This window comes from Barbatula barbatula (assembly GCF_947034865.1).
Source record: "Barbatula barbatula genome assembly, chromosome: 20".
NCBI classification, from domain to species: domain Eukaryota; kingdom Metazoa; phylum Chordata; class Actinopteri; order Cypriniformes; family Nemacheilidae; genus Barbatula; species Barbatula barbatula.
The window spans coordinates 16,726,224-16,749,460 of NC_136783.1; the positions used below are offsets into that span (position 1 = coordinate 16,726,224).

The 23,237-nt window shown below is 38.4% G+C and overlaps 1 protein-coding gene across 1 annotated transcript in view; it reads left to right on the top strand.

Moving 5' to 3' along the window:
• Positions 1-23,237, top strand: part of diaph3 (diaphanous-related formin 3) — a 214,110-nt gene that overhangs the window by 38,685 nt on the left and 152,188 nt on the right. Inside the window, exon 5 of the mRNA XM_079482660.1 lies at positions 10,215-10,345. Coding sequence (XP_079338786.1) covers positions 10,215-10,345 — 131 coding nt within the window. The remainder of the gene's footprint in view (positions 1-10,214; positions 10,346-23,237) is intronic.

The window sequence follows — 23,237 nt, forward strand, 5'->3', positions numbered from 1 at the left end:
TTAATGTGACTGTTAATGAGAAATCTGCATATATTATGCAGTCTTTTATTTCATATTCCCTCTCCTCAAGGTCTCTTCTTAGTTATATTATATTACTACTTCAATGAGTACTGTTGAACTGTCTGTGCACAACTAGAGCAAGAAAGATGAACATGAATAACTATGTCTAGTTTATAATCTTGAAAGGCTGCACCTGATTGATTTACAAATTAGTGTTTCTCACAGTTTCTTTAGTAAATAACGCAAGCCCTTAAATCAAGTCAATCAACAAAGTGAGCTCTTTTTCGTGGTGATGGTGCAGCTGTTTCCCTTTAGTAAAGGGGCAGGTTCCACCTTTGAACGCTTTGCGTTGTTTTTGCTTCCAAGAAACGGGCAAAACAGTTTGTGGATGTGCAACACCTGTTTACTTAATCATGCTGCTGAAAAGTCTTTTCCGTTCCTACTGACTAATTGCAGATCTTGCAGTTGTCTGCCTTTTTGAGGAAAAACGCTCAAGGAAAGGTATTACAATAGCTCAAATGTTTCTCTATGGGAGTGGGCTGTTTTACGGTGATAACGCACACCCTATGGTGTTCAGGAGATAATTGCCAGATAAATGTCTCCTTTGAAATTTGCAGGTGTAGAATGTCCAACCAAGAAAGTAAAAGAGGAAAAAAGTACGCCGTTCAATTTGTAGCTGTATCTTCCTTCAGAAATTGCTGCCTTTTCAGACTTTCTTCCCTACCGTCCCCTGACATTATAACTCCCATAAGCACAGTTCTGTAATACCCTCCAAGGTTTCATAAGGCCATGATAGACTTTCCCCATATCTGTTCTCAATTGTAAGTTTGCTGTTGGTGAAAGCGGTGTTTGCAAACCAATTACTTTAATGGAGGAAAAAAAGAACACCTTTTTGATTTGCATTTCAGTGCATGTGATAAATTCTTTATCTCATAATTACACTGTAGCTTTGGTAATAGAGTGTATTTTAATGAATCAGGCTTTTGCATGACAATGAGCTGTGATGGTGACAAAGGAGGCCGAACTCTGTCAAATAGAGGGAGAGAGAGCGCACATGCAATTAAATGCTAAATCGTGAGGCCCATTTTTAACTGACCACACAGTTCTTTAGAATGCGCATGTCTGGTTCTGTGACCAAGTCGGCTTAATAATCCTAGTTATTATTTTCATTGTGGGCCACTCTCGCAGGTAATGAGACTATTCATTTATCATCAGCGCGTATGTAGAAACCGTCAACAATTTTATTTGATACAACGTTACTGTGTGCCTGCATGACATGATGATTTTAATCTTAATATAATCATCCACAATAACAGCCTGAAAACACATAAGCGAGCTCTATCACCATTATGATGGGTCTGTTATAATATACGGAGAGTTGATATGGATGTTCTTGTTACATTGTTTCCTCCTCATGGTTCGTTGCAAAGAGAGCATGAAGAGAGACAGAATTATCTCACAGTATGTTTCATAGATGCTCTCCACTCCTGCATGTGCTCTATAATGAGAAGTAATAGGTTGAAAAACGCTATGCCGCAGGGCATTGTATGATGAGAGATACATGCGGTTCTGCCACTGGGGCGCAATACAATGCCCACACTTTTCGCTCTCATTCTCGGTGAGGTGGCCAGCAGATTCACTGAGTCAGAATGCTCTTGTCAGCACAGTGGTAGAAGATGAGCCAGGGCTTTCCGTATATATGTCTGAGGAGATCTTGGACTGTCAAGCTTTTGAAACACGTTCATGTGTATGTGTACACATTCTGGCAAACTGTCAGACTTTTTGGGGGTTGGAGATGTTTGGATATTGCTTTTCATTGTATATTTGAGTTTGCTTATTTCTTTGTTTGCTAGTTTTGATGGCGTCATATGGATGTACTGCAGACTCTGAGAAACATCAAGCCTGACTTTCCTACACTCCCTTTTATTTTGGATTTTGAAGGGTGTGGGCGTAGATTGGAAAGCGGTGCGATTGTCTAGTTTGTTTGTTTGGATTGGCACATGCTTGGAAGACATGCGGTATGTTTTCGAGAGCTATATAATTATCAGAATCTGTCAAAATTCAAGTCTGTTTCAGAAATGGGCATTGAAGATTTGTGCAGATTTTTAATTGGAGGGACAGGTGTGATGTGCTGTATATCTTGTCCTCAGTTTTAGGTTGTTAGTTTAGTGGTGTGTGGGGGTGGGATGGGGTGTTGTGCCTGCAACCCTTCATCGATCAAGTTGTTTTCTGCGCATGGTTAACAGAGCCTCGACAGTTTCCAGGTTCCAATTGCTGCTGAAACCACAATTAAAATGATTGATTGTTAAACAGATCGATTATTAACGGAGTAAAACAAATGCCTGCCCGTCAACAATTGTACAAAGCAAACAAAGAATGCTAAACACCTCCTAATTGCTCTTGACTGTAGGCTGTGTACTCTGTTTACAATATAGGCTGTAAAACATCATGCTGGTCTCAGCATCACGTCTGTAATTTGATGGAGTGAATTTCTAATCGCTTTCATTATGTTTTATCTGTAGATTTTGTTGCGATGGACTGGCATTTTATAACCTGACCTCACATGGTCTTGGTTTTATTGTAAGGAACTTTTTAAAATCTGATTTTGATTGGTAAACTTTTCCTTGACACACTAATATTATTTACACATGCAGAATCTGCATTGAGCGACGAGATGTACACGCTAATAATTCAGAGTTGCAAGGCGTCTCTTCAATAAAAAAAAAACATGTAATAAAACAATGTTTTTATGGCTTGCCTAACCTTAGTCACCTTAATGGACAATTGCTGGGCAAATATGATTGTAGCGAGAGACTAGCCCACTTTTTATAAACAAGGCTTCCATCTCTGTAGCGCTGCATCCTCTCATAGATTAAGAAGTGTTAAAGGCACGAGAGATTGAGATGAAAAGGTTGCTTATACTGTAATCACTCCTCTAAAGAGTGACACTGAATAAATGTTAAATGTACATTGTATACATTTTCTGACTACATTTATTCACAGATTTGCATCAGAAAACCTTAAATGCCAGTACGTATGTGAAGTGTATTTGAGTGCTAGAATGTTTCTTATATTATCACAAGTTGTTCCGACAAGTTGTCTGCTAACCTTGTCTATTCAGATTTACAACTTCTTTTCACGTTGACATCCAAGTCAATATTTTCTTATTTTTAAACACCTCTAGATGGCAATGGAGAGCTATATAAACTGACATCTGTGCGTGATACTGTTCTGCCCTTCGTTCACTCGGAAAGCGATGCAGTCTTTTCCTTCCTGCTGCTGTCACCATGTAAAACTCTATTTAAATAACTTGTGATGATTGATCAATGGATCAAATATGAGATATTAGCAAAGTTGATAAGATATGATATTATATGATATTCCTCACTGCCTCTCTACCCACATTTTGCATGCTGCGTCACCTGTTGTATATCATGACCCAAGTTTGTTCTGGTGTGTTTTATCACTAGCATGCTTCTCTGTGTGTACTAAGCCGTGAACGTGATACACAGCTTGAATTCTGTGCAGCTTGAGCTACTTGGAATCTTGATATGTTGGTACGGATGGACTTCTGCAATCTTTCTTTGTTTTAAAAAATAGTTTTTGATAGAGTTGGTTAAGGACTTAACAGAGGAAACACGTCAAGGGTTGAATCTTGGCAAAATGTCTGTTTTTGGCACCATGCCTGTTTTTTCATGCAATTGCAGAGTTTGACTGAAGTCTCCACTGGGATCAAACCCTTTCTCATAATAAAACTGCTCCCTCCAGTAGTCCATCACCTCAGCTGGATGACAGCATTGAATTTTTCCTAAATCAAAGGAGTCGATGTGCAATAATTTTAAATTTGAAAGGTTGAAGTTTGTTTTATAAAATTATTTATACAGTGTTTTTTTACTGTAAAGCCTTGATCTATTTTTATCGACGGTGTCATTATGTTTGTTATTTGGTCTTTGAAAAAGCAAAGGACTTTTTGCAAGATAATAGTTGGAGTTCTTGCTTTGTTTCTCTCTTTCTTCATCTGTCTGCACAAATGAAGGTCAGCTGTGTCTGATTCTATTTTGGAAATGGAAATTTACAGACTAATGGGTGTGTTGTTCCATTCACGAGGAGTCAGTGCGTCTAATTGAATATAGATCACAAAATAATTCTCAGATTTGACATGATAAAAGCTACTTTAACTCTGTTGGGGCAGCCATAAGTACCTCCTCAAGATGGTGATTTAATACACACGATCAGGACATTAGAAAGTGGGATTGGCAGAGAGAAGAAAAAAATGAAGAAAAGGAAAAAAGAAGGCCTCTCCGGGGCCCAAATAGTCAGGCCCCAGAGCTCTTAATTATATCAGAACGCTGAAAAGAGAGCCGAGCCAATTCTCCTGTGTTCATTTTCATTATGCATTAAGGTTAGCCTTTGTGTTGATGAAGAGGGCTGTTTCATTTCTCCCTTTCTTTCGCCCTCATCCTTAATGCCATCTCTAAAGGCACTAAATGGAGAAGTTCCTGCGTGGTTTGTATCTCAATAATGCCAGACCCTGTTTAGACTTGACAAACCTCCCACTCGCACCAGAAAATGTGATTTATACATTGGAGCAGAGGACAGGAGAATGAATGAATGAATAGAAATAGGAAGAGGGTACTGAAGCTCAGCAAGGAAATGGACAATGGAGCTTGAGTACATTTTATCTTGGCACAAGACCTTTTTTTTACAAAAACACACTGACATTCTCAGTCATTAAGGGCCCCGTACGTTTTCTTCTGAGCTCTTAGATCTTGTTTTCTCTCAGACCAAAGTGGCCCTTTGTGTTTGATATCAGGATGTGAACATCCTTTCCCTCTGTGGAGTCTGTAATTGGGAGTCAGATCCGAAGTGCTCCCCAGTGGCTAGTCTACTCTCAGGACATTCTTTACCCAGGGCAAACGTATTTCTTATAAATTCCTTAGGGAGACTAATACTGTGCAGATTAACCCAAGGGGATTATTTTGAAAGAGACACATATTAAACTCCATAGATGAAAGGAGCATACAGTATATATTTTTCTGAGTTTGTGCTGAGGTGCAGTTTAAGAGAGAAAACCATATTATATGCTAGTTCCTCCTGGAAGAGCCCAGGGCTAAGCACTTTATTTTAAAATCACAACTGTGCAGGTAGATACCTGTGTAGCAATGGAGAAAGATGCTGCACAACTAGAAATCTTTCAATCAAATTCGTATTTCCTACTTAATGTCATAAAATTTGAGAACTGCTACTTTTTTCTTCTAATCCTTGTAACGGTTTAAAAATTGTGTACCTTTTGCATTAGGATTCATTGTAGTGGTTCGTATTCACAAATCACAGTTTTACGCCTTAATCCCTTTGAATTCAGGTGACACTGCCCATGTTCAGCATTTTGATTTAATCATTAGAGAATGCATTTCTGGATAACGAAAAATGTGCAACTGCTTCCAAGTGATGGGTGTGTTGAGGCCAAAGTCTTCATCCCTCTGGTGTAAGATTAGTCCATAATCATTAAAGTATGCTTTTCTGGACGGCATTCAGTGAGTGTGTATCTGTGTTTCGGTAATGATGATTTGGCTCATTATGAATCATAACGTGAACCAGGGGAAAAAGTAGCCCAGAAATGACACTCAGGAAAAGACCTGGGCAGGCGGCCATGTTTCCTAGGGATTGACTGCCCAGACGTGTGCTTGCTTAAACCTGCCACACACACTAGAATTGATTAGTCTGCTCCTGATGATAGAAGAAGAATTCATGCTAAAACAGAAAGGCTTAATAGAAATTTCATTTCTGTAATTAATTGGAGATGTTGTATCATTTTATTTTGTTTTGTGGGGACATACCGTTAAAGAAAATGACTGCGAGGAAGGTGGAGCATGTCCCAGATATTTGCTCCACAAAAAGCTCAACACCTGATACATTAAATTAGCTCCCATAGGACGTAGCAGTGAAATCAGATGGTGTTGCACGCAGCTGGAACTCATACACACACTGATGTTTTCAAAGACTGGACGGTGTTGTCGTCTACATTCTGTGGAACTAGGTTTTTATTTTGATAAACTTACAACTCACCTGATTGTTCTTACTGTATGTGATAATAATAAGAAAGACACACTGGTTTTGGTTATTTGGCTCTGAATGTCCAACACATTGTGACATTCTTCGCTAAAACCGTGTTAATGAAAACAGCCACATAAAGCTGAACAGGTTGATGGGACATTTTGATTTTTTTTATGCCCTCAGTTGCTCTCCACCCTGATTGGATATGAGAGGGTCTGGCATTTTAGAGGAATGGGTGACCTGTCCTTTAAATGGATGATCAATTCCCTAAGCATGTCTGACATTTGCTTATGCGCTGCTGTTTTCCACTTGCATGTAATTATAGACAATATTGCAGAGGACAAAGCACAGAGAGGAAAACAGGCGATGGGTTGAGCTTTGCCCAAGTCATTTTATTGGAAAAAACTAATTCGTCAAACAAAGTTTTCCGAAAGTCCTGTCTGTTGCTGTTCAAGATGAACTTTTCATTTTTTCCCTTTATGTGTTCAGAAGCATATCTTATGCAAGCCAATCCAATGCCTCCAACAGAATCAGAATGGCCATTTATGAGCACCATTCATATTACACTTTTAAGTTAAGCTTCTATGATCTCACGGTGTGTATACAGCAGTCTCCAGGCCCACGGAGCCCCCAATGCCAATATTTAAAAAATCAATAGAAACTGCATTCTGACAATCTGGATTTTCTGGATTGAGATGAAGATTAAGATCATGATAATTTGGTAGTTATACAGCACCCTGTGAATGTGTATTAGGATTGTTTGTTGCACACCTTGGGGATCTGATAGAACATTTAGACCCGAAGCGATAACTCGTGGCATCAAACGTAAGCAGATGCGGATTGAGAACAAGTATTTGCGTTTTTAGGATTAGCAAAATAAAAAACAAAATGATTTCCCCCCACTATATCGGTTAGGAATTCCAGGCATAGACCATTGCTCAGTGGTTACAGAATACGGTATATGCACACAGGACGATGACGTACATCCGTTAAAATCGCTGTCATCTAGGTAATTTCCGCTCTCATAGCACTAAGGGGATTTTCACCAAATCATAATGATGTGTTTAGTAAGAAAACGTTAAAATTTTGGCGAACCGAGAGCATTAAGTGCCTCTGTGATCATGTCTCCAGTATGTGCAAAAGTTCACTTTTGCTTTTTTCAAATTTGTTTATGTACCTTGAATCGGATAGCCTGAAGTGCTTCTCCTTTTTGGTAGTCGACGTGTTTAAATAATTAGACTTACATTTTTATCGTAATCATGTGGGCATCCTGAAGCGAAACGACATTGTTCACTATGGTGCCGGATGAAACAGAGCTGGCAGAGATTTTAGCGGAAGGTACATATACCCCATTGGGCTGTTGATATAGAGGCTGCAGGTTTGGTCACAGTACTGATCTAGGAATAGAAAAGTTACTGGTGTTGTGCCCTTGGGTATACTACTTAACCCTGGTAGCTTAATAAGTGTACTGTAAATCAGTTTGTATGAAACCGTCTTCCTAATGACACGGTAACTAATGAGAATCTGGTTCACACACTACCTTGAGGGGAGTGATAGCTACAATTACCTAAGGAATCTTGGCTTCATGGTTTATTAATGTCATAACTTGCAGAGGGTTGATCTAATTGGCCTGTTGTCAGGCTCTGAGGGCTCAGCGCTAAGCAGACAGGTCGATCCATGACCCAGGGCATGCTTCAGGATGTTTACCTTTGCTCCTGTGATTTGTGACACAAGACGCCACCAGGTGATTGGAGCTTCTGCTCTGTAACCATGACTTGGCAGCTTAATGTTGGACTCTTGTTGTTAGATGTTGTTGCTGCATGTGTCAAGATTTGTCTGGATAATATGGATTTGAAAGAGTAGACTTGATGTTGAAGTGAACATCCCTTTATCCACCACTTGCATCTTTTGTGGTCTGTGTACAGCATAGTGTTTGTGACTCAAGTTACAAGGGTTAAAAACATCTGTCTATGGAAACAAACCAGAGAATGTTTACGATTTCTTACAGAAGTATTTTTTAGTTCTTTATACTCTCAGTAATTGTATTTATTTTAAACACAAAATGTCAACAGTCACATCCGCCACAATTTGGTAGTCTGTCATCTTGTGGAGGGCAAGGCACGAAAGCTCCCCGAGGTTGCCAAAAGAAGTCACTGTGGTGATACGGGAAGCAATATGTGATGTGGATAGAAAATGAAAAGATAGGAGAACAAGGGATAAGTGGGGAGTCTTTCACTGGGAACAGCTGAACCTCTTGTATGTGATGATTAAGACTTCAGTCTCCTGTGGAGGAGACGGTCAAGTCAACAGCCCATAGGCCCTGTGCACCATGGGTAAGGATAGGCTGAGCCGATCCTGCGGTGTAATAGTCTGGTGCTGCTGACTCCTGCTGGCAATGTTTGTGTCATGGCTAGAAAACTCAACAATTAGCACATTTCTGCCAGCAGACGAATGGTTTCACTTTGGTTAAATGTTTAAACTGTGTTTTTTATTTTGTGATGTTGCAGGATGCCAGATTGGAACACCTGGCTAAATGTCAATGACATTATGTCATTACAAATATTACAAATATTTCAAAATATACACCAAATATATGTCCTGTTGAGTTACTTGTCAGTTGGACTGATTTGAGTGTTTTTCTTTTTTTTGCTTTAATATGTGGTAAACTCTGTAGTTAAATTGTGTAACTACAGCTAAAGGCACGTAGGTCATCACTCTGTGGTTGTATTTGATCTGAGCGAGTTGTCTACAGTTGGTCAGTGTCAGCATGCTACAGGCCAGAAAAGCCTGTGTCTATAAAAATATCCACTAGCCTTTTTCTGCCCTTCCTCTCTTTTTGACTCTAGTCTGAATTCCTCTCATCCTTTGCGCGTGTAGGTCCTGTTGGTTGGGCGTTCAAAGCAGCCAACGCTGTTTCCCTGAGGTCTTCAGTACGTTTGAGCTGCTTTTCCATGTGTACGGAAAAACACCATATAAACTGCAGTTTATACCTCTGTGTCATACACATACACAAAAATAAATGTGGTTATACAGAAAGACGGTTTTATTCTTTATGCGGATAGATCTTGCAGACAACATCATATACTTAGTGTTGGTTGTTACACATCATTACACATGCACAAAGAGAAAGACTTCTGACCTCTGTATATGCATGTGTACCTGATGGCATGTCAGAATGCGACAAAGCAAACAAATTAATTTGATCAATCTCAATTTCTTTCTAATTCCGAGAAATGATAAAGATTTATAACACAATTAATCACCTCATTAACACAGTTTCTGCAGGAACCTCAAAACAGATTGGAAGAGGGGAAATGTCTTTTCGTGATTATGATGCCCAAAACAAACACATCATAAACTGTTCACAGGTGCAAAAATGAGATAAAAATCAAGGTGTTTTTTATATGGAGTCTCAGAGCAATGTCTATTAATACATTGTTTTTTATTATTTAGTAGTTACATGCAATGCATACAAATACTATTATATTACTAGTTTTTTACTTTAGAGTATTGTTTTGTTTGTTTATTATTTGACGTTCTAGTGTACATTTTGCTAAATTCACAGTCGAAGTTTTTAACAAAACCTCAAGCTTGATCTATTAAGGGGTTAGTTTAGTAAAAATTAAAGCATGGTATTTATTTTCTCACTATAAAGCAATCCACGATTTAGGGTACATTGTTTTTAGAATATATATGCTCTTAGAACAGAAAATACATTTTAAATTGAAATCATGATTCACAAAATGCAAATCCACTTTTGCCATTTCCAAGTTCAAAAAGCAGATAAAGAGACAACACACAAAATCAACCCTTGGCGATATATTGATGAAGTGAAACAATCGCTCTCTGAAAGAAACTGAAAGAAACATATTCTACAACTGTTTATATTCATATCCTTTCAAACTTACTGAAGAACTTAGAAACTAGCATAAACAACATTGGACGTTTGTTTACATGTTTATTTATTTAACAGGCGCTTACCTAAAGGGACTTACAAATGAGAGGGCATTTAATCTTTCAAATCCATCACTTAAACATGATCCCTCTTTTTAAAAACAATGATGAAATTGTCTTGTTATTGTGCAGTTGAGTTTAACTCTTTCAATGGATGCCAGATCATTAAACCACTAACATCTAATATCTCTTTTTCTCACTTACAGGGGAGTCTGAGGAGCAGCAGTCAGATCTCTCCTCAGGAGTTTCTAAGTGAGCTGAAAGGCGGAGCCACCGACGAGAGACTGTTTGCCTGCCTGGACTCGCTCAGAGTGTCTCTTACCAGCAATCCAGTCAGGTAGTGTCCATGTACAAATCCCCGCCTGGCATCTTTAAACAATTTTACTTTTTCCTCAAACTTTAGAAACATATTTAACTGAATACACAAACACGGCTCTGTCCAACCCGGCCACCTACTAGGTCTGATCTGTGACATTTGCCCGATGGTATGTAACTCAGCAGCGTGCCCTATGATTTGGGGCTAGAGCAGCATTGCATGCTGACATTCATTAATATGTATTACCGATTGCCGCGTTGCCCCAGGTTTTCCCTCCCACCTCTTAATTGTTTGATGCTGTTCGTGATGAGCTCACCTGCTGTTCGTCTGCATTTGTAGCGCAAACATGACAGAGGCCTCTACAGGAGACTGAAGTTGATAAACAGTTTTTGAAGTTTTTTCGTGACCACTTTTTAACAGCATTATATTTTTAAAATGCAGTTCACATACAGAGTTTAGATGCTGCAGGCATCGGTTGGAGGTGTACAATGACAGGAAAAAGAGTAGGTTGATTATGAGAGGAAACGCGCTTGGTGTTGTGACTACCGATGTCAGGCTTTTGTCCTTGGCTAATGTTTTTCTTTATTATTCTGTAATCTTGTTTTATTGTGTTGTATGTTTTTCACAGACGGAGTGTTTTATTGATCTTTCAGAATGCTGTCAAATTATATCTACTGGACGCCCATCCATTATGTATAAATGACTAAACGAAAAAATCATCTCTGCAGCTCGCAACAAGACATTTTTTATTTCTGCAGATAAATTGACCTTACATGCATCTTAAGTGCCTTGTTTTAGGACACTCATTTTGTCCAGTGTCCTTTTCATCTGAAACATTTTCCTAATTCCGATCACAGAAAATCCAATAGATAAATGGGTTAGAGAAGCCAGCCAGTCTGTACGTGCAGATAAAGTTATTACAGCCAGTTAAAGTTAATTTGACAGACTGCACTGAGCAGTGTGTCCAATTTCAAAGACTATGGACACCAAAATAAACCTCATTTTAGATGATGAAGAAGAGCAGGGGAATGGAGAGAACGAACATGCTTTAGAAACAGAGTCTGTGTTAAACTGTTTTCATCAACATTGCATTGTTTATTGGCATAATTCATGAAATGCCATGATTTCTATTAGCATCCTGAACGTCATTCTGGCACATGCAGCTGTTCCCTGTTGCCCATGAACGTCACAGTCAGAATGATCCACAATCTGTGAGCAATGGGTGACCTTGCATGGTAGAGTGTGACCTGAACATAACTCACACTTGGCGCCTAATCATTTGTTCCAGCAAGGTTAAAAACTTCTCCAAGCAATTCAATCTTTTTTAAATTCTTTTTTGGCGTTGTCTGGCTACAGTATGACACAAAGCTTTTTTATTTCCTCAGCACACTGCAGGCCTTAATCATTGTATGTGTATAGGACAAGTTACTCCTACTTTGGGTTTTTTGTTCTCTCAACAAAACGTTCTTAAAGCAAATAATGGCTAGTTTTACTGGGTGCTAAGATGCAGGATTTTGAGGTGATGCTCTGCTCATTTAAAGGTGGGGTGGTTGATTTGGAAATGTGGGGAGGAAATGTGAAGAGTAATCATTTAAATCAAAAACATAAATGATCCGTGTAGCCTAATTACCATGATGTTCTCTAGTGAAAAGTAAAAAGGGAGACAAAAAGCTGCTGGTATTCCCTAATGTAAATGTACATATGGGATTTTATTATAACTAGGATTCCCACAGGTCCTTCTTAGAAATTCCCAGTTGTAACGTCTGAAAGTTGGAATTCACTTGCTGTCAAGGCTGATATCGGCCCACATTGATAGTTATTCCACCACCATGTGTGTTATTTCTCCCCTTTTCGGTTTTCCACACTGATTTATGGTTCCACCAAATGAATGGAGATCTTCCTGTTTTTAGATAATAAATCAATTTCTGTTACCTTTATGGAAAATGTTTTAAATTGGATTACTAGCCACAACTTCTGTATTGGTTTTTACATATCAATATATTATCTATTGTTTGTGTTTGAAAGAAAGTGGCACCCTTTTAAAGGCTTACAATCTCTAATCGGGAGTTACATTATGTGGATAATTCATCCAAAATGAAAAAGTTTCATCATTCATCATTTCAATCATATAAATATGTGACATCAGTTGAAAAAGTGGAACTCAACTGCACAATTACAAGACAATTTCATCATTGTTTTTAAAAACAGTGATCATGTTTAAGTGGTTTAAATAGACAAGCATTTGAAACCGCCATAGTAATAAATAAATACATATTTTGTGAGTCAATGAGGGATGATATATGTTCGGTTACTGACATCCTTTTAGAAATCTTTCTTTGTGTATTGCAGAACAAATACATTTAACGGGTTTGGAAGAATCTGATGGTGAGTGAGTAATGAACTATCCCTTTAAATAGCGTAACGCAGCATGTTAATTATTAAACACTTCCTTTTTACGAGTCTTCCTTTTAATTACAAAACACAAAAATAGGAAAGACATGATAGGTAACAAATAGCTTTTCATCTCATCACCAAAAATTGAGCAGTTAACTTGTGCTCACAAAAATGTGCCAGTGTTTGGTTTTGTTAGCTGATATTTTAGGTCCTTCATGTCAAGGGAAAAGACAATGCATTCTTAGGAATTTGCACACACTTTCTGCTGCCTCGTCGAAGGATAAAAATCTTGTGAAATATGCTTCTTTAAAATGTTTCAAAAATGTTTTTCTCTAAAGCGCAGCTTGTTACCTGCGATATATTTTAGTGATTAGATTAAAAGACATCAATCAAAGTGATTTAAGTGAAGTAGTGACAACAATTTGTGATGGCAATTGCTCATGTTTTTCATGCATGGTAAGATGGGACAACCTACCTTTTTTTTCCCTTAGTTTAGTTCAAATGCAAAAGTTGTCTCTACGTTGAAATGGTCACAGCTCTGCAGTGGTAGATGTGTGTATGTTTGTCTGTTTTCTTTCTGTCTGTTTTTTGTAATAGAACATGTTTTGTGTTTGTCGTAGTCCTTTGCTTGACTGGTGTTTTGCTGTCTTTTTCTCTACCTTGTTCTCTATATGATGAGAAGAATGTGAGATGAGGGAGCATGTGTACAGGGTATGCACACCAAGGACATGTAGGGGGCTTAATTTATTCCTATATGTTCTCCTTTGCTCAGGCGAGGAATCTGATTGGATGAGTGAGTGAAGGTTCTGTTATTTGCGTCTGGCATTGTGACTGACATTTGATTATCACCCCTCCTATTTCCCTTATTTGTGCCAGTTCAGAAGTTCATCCTCCCAACACTGTTCTGAAATAGCAAGCCTCATTGCGTTCCACTGACTGTGACTGGTTAAATATTGAGTGGATAAACTAAAAGAGGACGGGGCATACATGAAGCAAATAGACGTGATTACTTCCCTACGTCCTTCCTTTCTTCCTTTCTCTCCCTTGCTTTTTATCCTGGTGTCAAAACTCTGGACAGATGTGCTCTTGTCCCGACATGTGTGGGGAGATGGAATATAAAGCATGTAATTTCCCTTGGGTCCAATAAAATGGGCTGCCAGTTCTCTGGCAGCCCATCTGACAAGTTTTTCTTGTACTGGCCTACTCTTTGCTTCATTCTCCGTTCTCTCTTTCCATCTACCATGCTTTCTGAAAGGCCTGTTAGTTGTTCTCTCCATTTAAGGTGAAAATGTGCAAGATGCAGACTTCAGAAGAGTGACAGTGAATTGGGAAGAATTTTAATGACTCAAAAAAACATTTGTTGTCTACCAATATATTTTGAATAAAAGCAAGGACTTTGTGCAGGGGAGGTAGAATGCATTTTTTATGTCATGTTTAAAACATGACATGTGCAAAATGTTCAATCTTTGCAAAAATCTACAAAGAATTGAAGAAATGTACAAAAACATTTAAGAAATGTATTGCAAGTATGTTTTCCCACCTGATGAATAGGGCCACATGGTACACTCACACTGTACTTTTTTATGTTGAAATGTGGAAAAAAAACTGAAGGATTTTACAAAATGGATGTGCTAATTTGTGTTTAGAGTAGAATATGTTTTAGATGCCGAAGACTGAAGAATAAAAGGACTTGAATTCTTGGTGACACTTTATTTTTGGTATCCTTTTATTATAGTGTAATTAGACATTATAGGTACCTTTTGTTTATTATGTTTTCAAGGTTAGTGTGAGGTTAATGCCGATTTACTAGTATTGTACACATAACATGTATAACAGCGAAGCTGTAAAATGTTTTTTTAAAACCTGCTGGGTTTTCTGCAGACTAATGAGTAAAATCCAGATGACTTAGCCTGATAATAAAAATGTTCAGTACTTTTTGATTAATGGCCCTTTTAACCTATTTAGGCTTCTCAAAATGTCAGGAACCCTTCTTCTACTTAAAAAGTGAATTCACACTCTTTGTCACTATTTTGATAGAATTTTTCCCTGTATATTTCTTTATTTCTACATATACATTATATTTAGTCATTTAGCAGACGCTTTTATCCAAAGCGACTTGCAAAGAGTTCAGGTCAACACAACCTGTTGAGAGAAGAGAGGGTTATTATTATAATCGTTTTTATTCGTCTGACAAGAATTCACAGAAGAGATGGGTTTTAATTCGTTTTTTGAAGGTTGTGAGAGATGTGGTTGACCGGACCGCAGTTGTGAAGCAGAATGAGCGGTTAGAATGATTTCTAGTCTTGTGTCTTTTGGTAAGAGAGCTAGAAGACAATAATTTTTCTCATGCTAAATTAACGCTTTTAATGGACTACAGTTCTATTTACATTGTAGGTTGAATACTAAATTTGTGATTGTCAGAATTCTGGGTCAAATAAATGTAATGGTTGAGTGATGGGCATTTGCTACATAAAGAGCAGAGCACTTGGCTGTGGCGAACTGGAGCCAACCAGATCTGCTTGTTATTTCCACATGTTGGTGGTGTATCAAAGATGCAACAAAAAACTGACACAGAGCATGTTTAAGTTATAAGAATGGTGAGAGATTATTATTTACATGGTGCACACAAACAGGGTTGGAATGATTTTGAGTGTTTTGAGTTGCCATCCCGTCTCTGCACTTTCACTCCTCTTTTTTTCAAAACTAGATTGATTGCATAACTGCAGAGTGTGAAATCAAATTTGGTGTAGTACGGCATGGCATTATTAGCTTTTATGCCTTTGTGCTGTCAGTAACAATTTGTATAATAGCGTGTTATAGACTTACTCAGAATGCTTATTTATTTGTTGTTCCATTTTCTCCACTCCCTGTATAGAGCACTTCAGTTCTGGGTGTATAGTGTACTGGTTAGAGCTCTTGCTGGAAACATTGGTTCTGTCTCCAGTGAGCATGCAAGCTGTGCTGTTGCAGCTGAAGGCAGTGCGCTGCCTCAGTAAATCTGTGTTCTGACTCTCCACAAAGCTCAAAGTGCCAGTGGTTTCCCTCCAGAGACACACTGCCCGTGATTCTCCCTCCAGCACCGGCCCAGCATTTGGCTTGTCATGCCCCATCAAACTCTCCTTCAGAAAGGGGAAAGAGCATCATTGACTGGGCAGAGGTAACCATTATTCCTGCAAATCATCACGGAGTCCAATCAGTATTTATCATTTGATTAATTGATCTGTAATGTTTTCAAAAACAGCATTCCAACTGAGCAACATTAATTACATGCTTGAACTTTAAATATTAATAATTTAAATTTGACAAGCTTGAAGAGACAGTTCACCCAAAAATGAAAATTCTGTCATTTACTCACCCTCAACTTGTTCCAAAGCTGTGTACATGTAATTGTTTTGCTGAACACAAAGATATTTGGAAGATATCACAGAAATCGAGTGTACTAGCATACTAGGCAAAGAAAACTATGTTGGTGCTCAATTATACAAGTTGAGGGTGAGTAAATGATGAGCGGACTCACATTTTTGAGCAAACTGTTCCTTAATTTTATAAAGCACACAGATCACATTTCATCAAATATGAAAAGGCTTTAAATGAAAATTCTTTCGAGCAAGATGTTTTCTAATATCCAGGCAGCCATGTTTGTATGTGCTGTTCGTTTTTCTTTCAGGTTATCAGTTGTTTCTTTCCATTTTCTCGCCCCTCACGACCCATTTCTGCTTGTGAATGCAGATCCCACACCTCCTCATCTTAGGGGTCAGCCAATCTCTCACTCCTGATTTGGGCTAGCAGCTTTTGTTTTGACTTGTGTGCAGTTTTTTGCATCTATTATCAGGTTTTCCTTTTCACTCTCTCTCTCAACCCTGCTCTCCGACTTTGTCTTGTTGCGCGAGTTGCCCAAAGTAATTCCCACTTCTCTGCAAAGAAGACTCACACCCTCTACCCTCGGCTACCCCTTTCTGAAAACCAAACCCATCCACGCAAACGCGGTGCGTATCACCCCTGCCCTCTTCCCTTTCCTGCTGTGCTGAAGCGTTTGTGTAGGGCACATAATTGTATTAAACGAAGGTGATAAATGGCACTGACAAACAGGTGGAAATTGGTTTTAGATATTGTATTAAAACTGACCTTCAGGTTTAAGGCTTTAGATTTGTTATTGTGTCAGATACACAATCTCGAGTGACTCTGTGAGCCAAGTGGTCAACTTCTGAACTTTGGCTTTGTGACACATACAGCATACAGCCAATAAAAGCGCCTGATTTGGACAATGAAGTGGGATCTTGCGTCTTTGCCATCATATCTCTGCATTACTCTATTTATTCAGCTGATAACTCTTTCTATTCATTACTAATGACACGGACTCCTTTCCATCTTCTTTGCAAGCTGTTGGCACTTTTCAATGTGTCCCTAGTGCTGGAATCCAAATTCTTTGTCTTGCAGTTTGAAGTCTGCATCAAGCGGTGCAAATGGCTTTTCCACATACAATTTTTTTTTAAGAAGTTTGATGTATTTGTTGGTGTGATCAGAAGCAGCAAGATTATTAAGCAGAAATGCTTAATAATCTTAATTAAACCAAGAGAAAAAAGTGTGTGTAGACTTGAGAAGATGAGAAAATGGCATTCGCAGAGGCAGATGATTCAAAACAATAGAATATGAAGTCCAGTCAAAAGAATAAACAAATAAAGGAATCCGTTTTCAGGGGTGAGGATGTGAGCTGTAAAGATCATGCTGTTTGCAAAGGCCTGGGAGAAAACCGGAGACTGTTAGAAAGTAAGTTGGTCTGCACTGCTGAACTGTTTAAAGTCTTCAAAGTTTGGTATGAGAGTGTAGGAGGAAGAGAGGGCAAGGCAGAGCATTAGAGCGCAAGGCAGAGCATGAGAGCGCAGGTGAATGCATTAGCATCTCCTAGCATGCTGTAGCATCACCCTGTGCTTTTATGTATGCATTCATAAGTATGCATGAATGTGTCTGTATGGCTAACTCCTGCTCTTTATGGGTAGCCTGCTGTGTGTGTACTTGTTGGCAAATATTGTTTGTGCTGTATTTCTTAAAAAAGATATAATGTTTTTTTTATTTTTTATGTGATACAAAGTAATTGGTATATTGAGTTCAGTGTATGCAACTGCAAGTGTGTTGGTCTAGGTGTGTTTGATCCCTCTTTGGTCTCCCCCGCTGGCACTTTTAGTGCTTTAAAACATTTTTCTCCACTTTTTGCTCTTTACCACAGGCATAGCTTTCTGCTCTTCCTAGCCCTGGGCGTGTGTTTGCGTATGAGGTTGCATATATAAAAAAGTATTGTACATCAACCCCTCGTCTTCTCTTTTGTGTGTGTGTGTGTGTGTGTGTGTGTGTGTGTGTGTGTATAATGCAAAATCAGAAATAGTGCTAGAAGAATCCAGACCATTTACTAAATGAACAGGGCACTTATTGTTCAAATCTATCGAGGAACAATTTGTTTACCCGATTACCTTGCATTTTTTAAAAGTTTCATGTACACACATGTGCTTTAACATGAATCCTGGAAACCGAATTAAAAATTATGTATTATGCATGCCAGGCCTGTGTATGGTGCTTTTGCGCTATAAAGATCTAAATCTAAAAAGCACTTTTAAAACACTTTGCCGGAGTGTATGTATGTTTATAACAGTGTGCATATAAATTATGTAAATTAAAAATAAACTGTCTCCGCTGGTTGTAGTGGTGCAGTTAATCCAATTTTTACTGGGGAAAAATTATAGTAAGTATTTTACGCGGCACAAACATTCAGCATGGAGTTCCCATTATTGTTTGGGGAATACTGGCGCATACAGACTGAACACGTAATACGCATGCGCATGACGTCATCGTTTTTGGAGAAAGCCACCTTTAGAGTTTACACGGAAAAGATAATGCAGTTGTTTTCAAAAAATTGCACTTTGAGACCTGTTTTCAAAAGTCTGTGTTTTCAGTCCCCCCAAAACACGTTTTCCTTGTTAATGAACAGTCAAAACGCATAAAGTTTTCAGGTTTTAGTAGAAAACGTTCTTGTGTAAATGGCCTCAAAGACAGCTTCATGTTTGTGTCTTCTACACTCATCTCACAAGGGGATTTTGTTCTTTTAAATGTTTTCTCTCTCGTGTGTTAGTGAAGTGACCGTATGTGCTGCTTCCTGCTATGCTGAATAAATTCAAGGACTAATTAGTTTTCATTTTTCACCAATTAATTTACCCCAGCTAGTTTTGCTTAAGAACTGCTGGTGTGTTTTGTACTTCTCTTTGAAAGCGTGATGACTTCCAGGGCCGAAGGAAGGAGTTTCTTTCAAGTTTAATGGTGCAGCTCCTCTGAAAAAATACAAAGCTCATTACATAGTCCGTTTTTCTTTTCTTCACGACACTGGCAATTTTGTTCTCTGCCTTTCTAGTCTTATATGCCAAGTGAAAGTCGTATCCATGATCGATTTGTCTATATGCAGAAGTGCAATAAAAATTCAGACTAATTTTGGTTTGTGTGCATTTGAATAGGATGGCAGTCTATGAATAGCCTACTGAATGCTCAAAAGCGAATGTGGCTGTAGGTGAGTAAGGGCTTATATTTCGCTTCTCATTTCCCATGATTTTTTTCTCCCTCAGTTTTCTCACTCTGATGCAAATCTCTTCTCCGTTCTTTTACGTACAGGTGTTGCTAAATTAGTCTAATAAAAGCCCTCGTATGGAAAGTACAGACTACCCAGTGTGCAGTAGGATAGGTGTTCGCAGCGGCTCCAAAAATCCCTGTCAATCTGAATTTCAAAACCATCCATTTCAGTCTTGTTTAGGGTCTTATTTGCCTGCAATTCAAATGTCAGCTTATTGAGTTTCTGGCTGCAACTCTTCCTCTCGCTTTCTGCTGTTGCCCACAAGTCCTCTGTACTCCTGTAACTCAACTCTAACATGTCAGTGTGTCTATGGGTGCATAATTGACTAAGGATAAAAATATTGGGTTGATTTTAGTATTAACGCCTTTGGAAATAACTGGCTGAAGCAAAGAGACACTGTAGAAATCAAAAGTTTAGGCTAGTTTGTGTGCACGGGCGTTTTTATTTTCCTTCATTTCTATACCGTGCTTTCCCTGTGCAGCTGTCATGAAGATTTCTACTACTGTAGAATACTTTCATGCCACTCACTACATTCTCAGACTCTCTATTCCTCCCTCTCATTTTCATCTTTCAAAGTTTTTTTTCAAAGATTAATTGAACATGGATTATAAGGATGTGTGCCGTGTATTAATAAAATATGAATCCGAATATTTTGAGTTAAGAAGGCACTGGATAAGAAAAAAAGAGGTTTGTTTTTTGTCTGCCACTTGACAAATGGCCCATGGTTAAGATTGCAGACAGATAGTAATGTTATCTATAAATGTGCATTGGTTTTGGAGACAAACAGGAAATTGAGCTAGCAGTTTGTAATATGAATTTGCTAGTTATGTGATGCTTTGAACCTTGAGTTATCACTTTTTTGTTGTTTTTGTTTTGTGTGTTTTTTCTTCTGATGCTGGAGGAAACAAACACGCACGTATAAAAGTCTAAGATGATTTGCTCAATAAGACTTTAATTTAATGCCATCTTGTTGAGTAATTTGTAAATTTTTTTGCAATGGTTTGTTTCAGGTTATTAGCGCAAATTTTGCATTAGCATTGCAAAACATTGTCGATGTAGGTACAGTGGTAAATACAGTATTTATGAATGTGTAAAAGATAAGCAACAAAAGCTTTGAATCAGACTCGTAGTAATATTGAGCGTCCTGGATATCTTGATTGACAGGAGTTTTGTCCAATCAGCAGTAGCTATCCCATTCCAACAAAGTAACTACCTTTTCCGGTTTGACTGATTTGTCGTTTTGTTTTCTGACTTATTTTGTTTCCCGAATTGTTGTTGTGTTTTATGATTTGCAATTTTGTTTTTAGATTTGATATTGTGTTTTCAGATTAGTCATTTAGATTTTTTTTGTGTTTTGCACTTACCGGCCACCGTAGTTATAATATACCTGGAAGTAGAAACCCCTGAAATGGAACCTCCTTACCACAAGTGGAGAAACAAATATAGGTCATTTAGATTAATGCATTCATGTGCAGTCAAAACAAGGGCACAGAGAATGAGAGCGAGACTGAATTGTGTAGAGCAATGGTTGAGAAGTTGGAGGGAGAATGATATAGATATGATTTTCTGTTAATACCTCTTGGTAGTTAATTCCCCTCCTTTTAAATGGTCCAATAAAGCTGCAATCTTTTATCTATTACTTCATTTAATTTCTAGACTGGCATTACCTGATGAGGCAGGCTGTTTCAAAAGGCTTTTTATACCCGATATCAGCACTATATCCACAGTGCAGACACATCAAGCCCTGCGGTTTAATTCTGGTAATGGAGACATGACTGTTAGCCGATTCAGAAATGCTTCTTCTTGGAGCTTAGATAGCAAACTATTTGTTTTACCATTTTACACTTTAAACACCAGCTAAGGTATTCCAACTTCATTTCGTACAGTCCGTAGATATTTATTTTATTACCTTACTGTGGTATGAATGGCGCTCATAGATGTAGAAGGACATTTCTTTGACAGCTTCTCTTAAAAGACGTTTTTTTTGTAAGAATAATTGTACATCCTGCTTATTCACAGCTTTCTTTTTTAACACGGACAAATACATAAATAAATGGACAGGAGATAATGATATTGAGATGACATTTTTTCATTATTTTAGGAGTGAAAATTGAATCCTAAAACCCATTGCCCATTGGTCAGCAAAAACCTTTTCCAGTCTCCGTTAGCTATTGACATTACCTTTATTTTCTTTGGCTATGAATTGGACAATAATAAATCATGCACACATAAATATATTCCTGCTTATCATTTCCACCTACTTCATTATCTAGGTTTTGATGTCTCCTCAGAGCAGCGGAGACTCTCTCATTTGTGGAGGATATGGGAAAATAGGCCGAGACGAATGTGTAAGACCTGGGGGCGCTGCAGGACTTTGGAGTTAATGTTTTATTTTTGTCTCACTGCGGCTCCGACCCAGCGTAACGTTAACATGGGTAATGCAGCCTTGGGGTAGAGACTCCAGAGGGAGAAGGGAAGTCAAGCTACCTTACCCGTGAAGTTAGCCAGATAAGACGCCTCATTTTTCTCTGTGATTTATGACTGTTTTTGTTTCCTGGGAATGGGATGATGAATTTGTTTTCCAGTGTTTTTAATGCTCAGCTATAAGAGAGCGAGAGAGAAACAGCGTACCCGCTCCTCTCTTACGTTGCTTATCACTCAAAAAAGTGTTTGATCGCCCATGTGTTTCTCCTGCGACGTTTTGTGCAGCAAGACTGACGTGTATTCTCTTTGAATACTTATTGTTTATCACTTGGTAACTTCTCTTCTTCATTTACTCAACACTGTTATATTTATGTAATGTCTGTGTACAGGTGTCCTGCATATTGCAGTGATTTGAGAGGTCAGTTTGAATGCGGTAACATTGCTTTAAGTTTGCATCAGATATTTTAATTGATGTCTATAATGTCTTCAAAAAGACATGGGAGTGTGAAAGATAGAAATAGAAAAGAGAGTGTTAGCAAGTGTTTGAAGGGGCTGGTGGGTTAAGGGTGTAGGAGGGTGCTATTGGCTGCTAATGAACAGGAAGGGTTGCTTTCGGGATCTAAGCAAAATGAGAGAGATTTAAACTCTCACATTTTTGCATCAAGCAGGCTTTCAGTTGTTCCTTTTTTGTGTCTTCTGTGCACCAGTCCTCTGCATTAGAGCCTTCATAGGGGGCCAGCTGCTTTCTTCTGAGGGATCTTTCAAATCCGGAGTCTCGTAAATGAAAATACAGCATGAACAATTGAGGAATATTAAGGGGCACAGAAGAGCTCTAAAGGAGAAGTTTATGCCAGAATTGGTGGATATGTACTGAAAAATGGGTCAAACGTCTCATTTCAACTGCTCAATTTTGCTTAATTTTTTCTGTCTCTCTTTAACAGGCCTTGTCTTTAAAGATCAGTTAAGTTAATCAGTCAAACAAGCTACTGGCATATTGGGACCTGACCTTAACTTTGTATGAAAGAAACTGAGAATGAAACAAAAGAGCAGAGAGAAGATAAAAGAGCAAGAAAGTGAGCTAAGAGAATAGAGACATTGAAAAAGGGTAAACTAAAAACAAGCGACCCCGTCTCATACTTATTTTCATCATGTTTTCCCCAGAACGAATGTGCCACTTTATGTGATTATGAGCAGTGGGACATTGCTCTCAACGCTGCCTCTCTTGATTGGAGTCTCCTGCGGTGGTAAAGTGTTCTGCCTTTTGTTTAAGACCACAGTCTCTGCCACCACTTGAGGGTTGATGAATATTGTTATTCAGACATGAGCGTCCATCTAGATGTTCCCTTTTGTAATCGAACACTTCTTCGTGGGAGGTGATAGGGGGAAAGAAGAATGGAGGAGAGAAGGGAGAGGTTATTTGATGCCAGGCATACTGAAACATAAAGGCCTGGTAATGATTGCCTTTCTTGGGCCGAACATATCAGG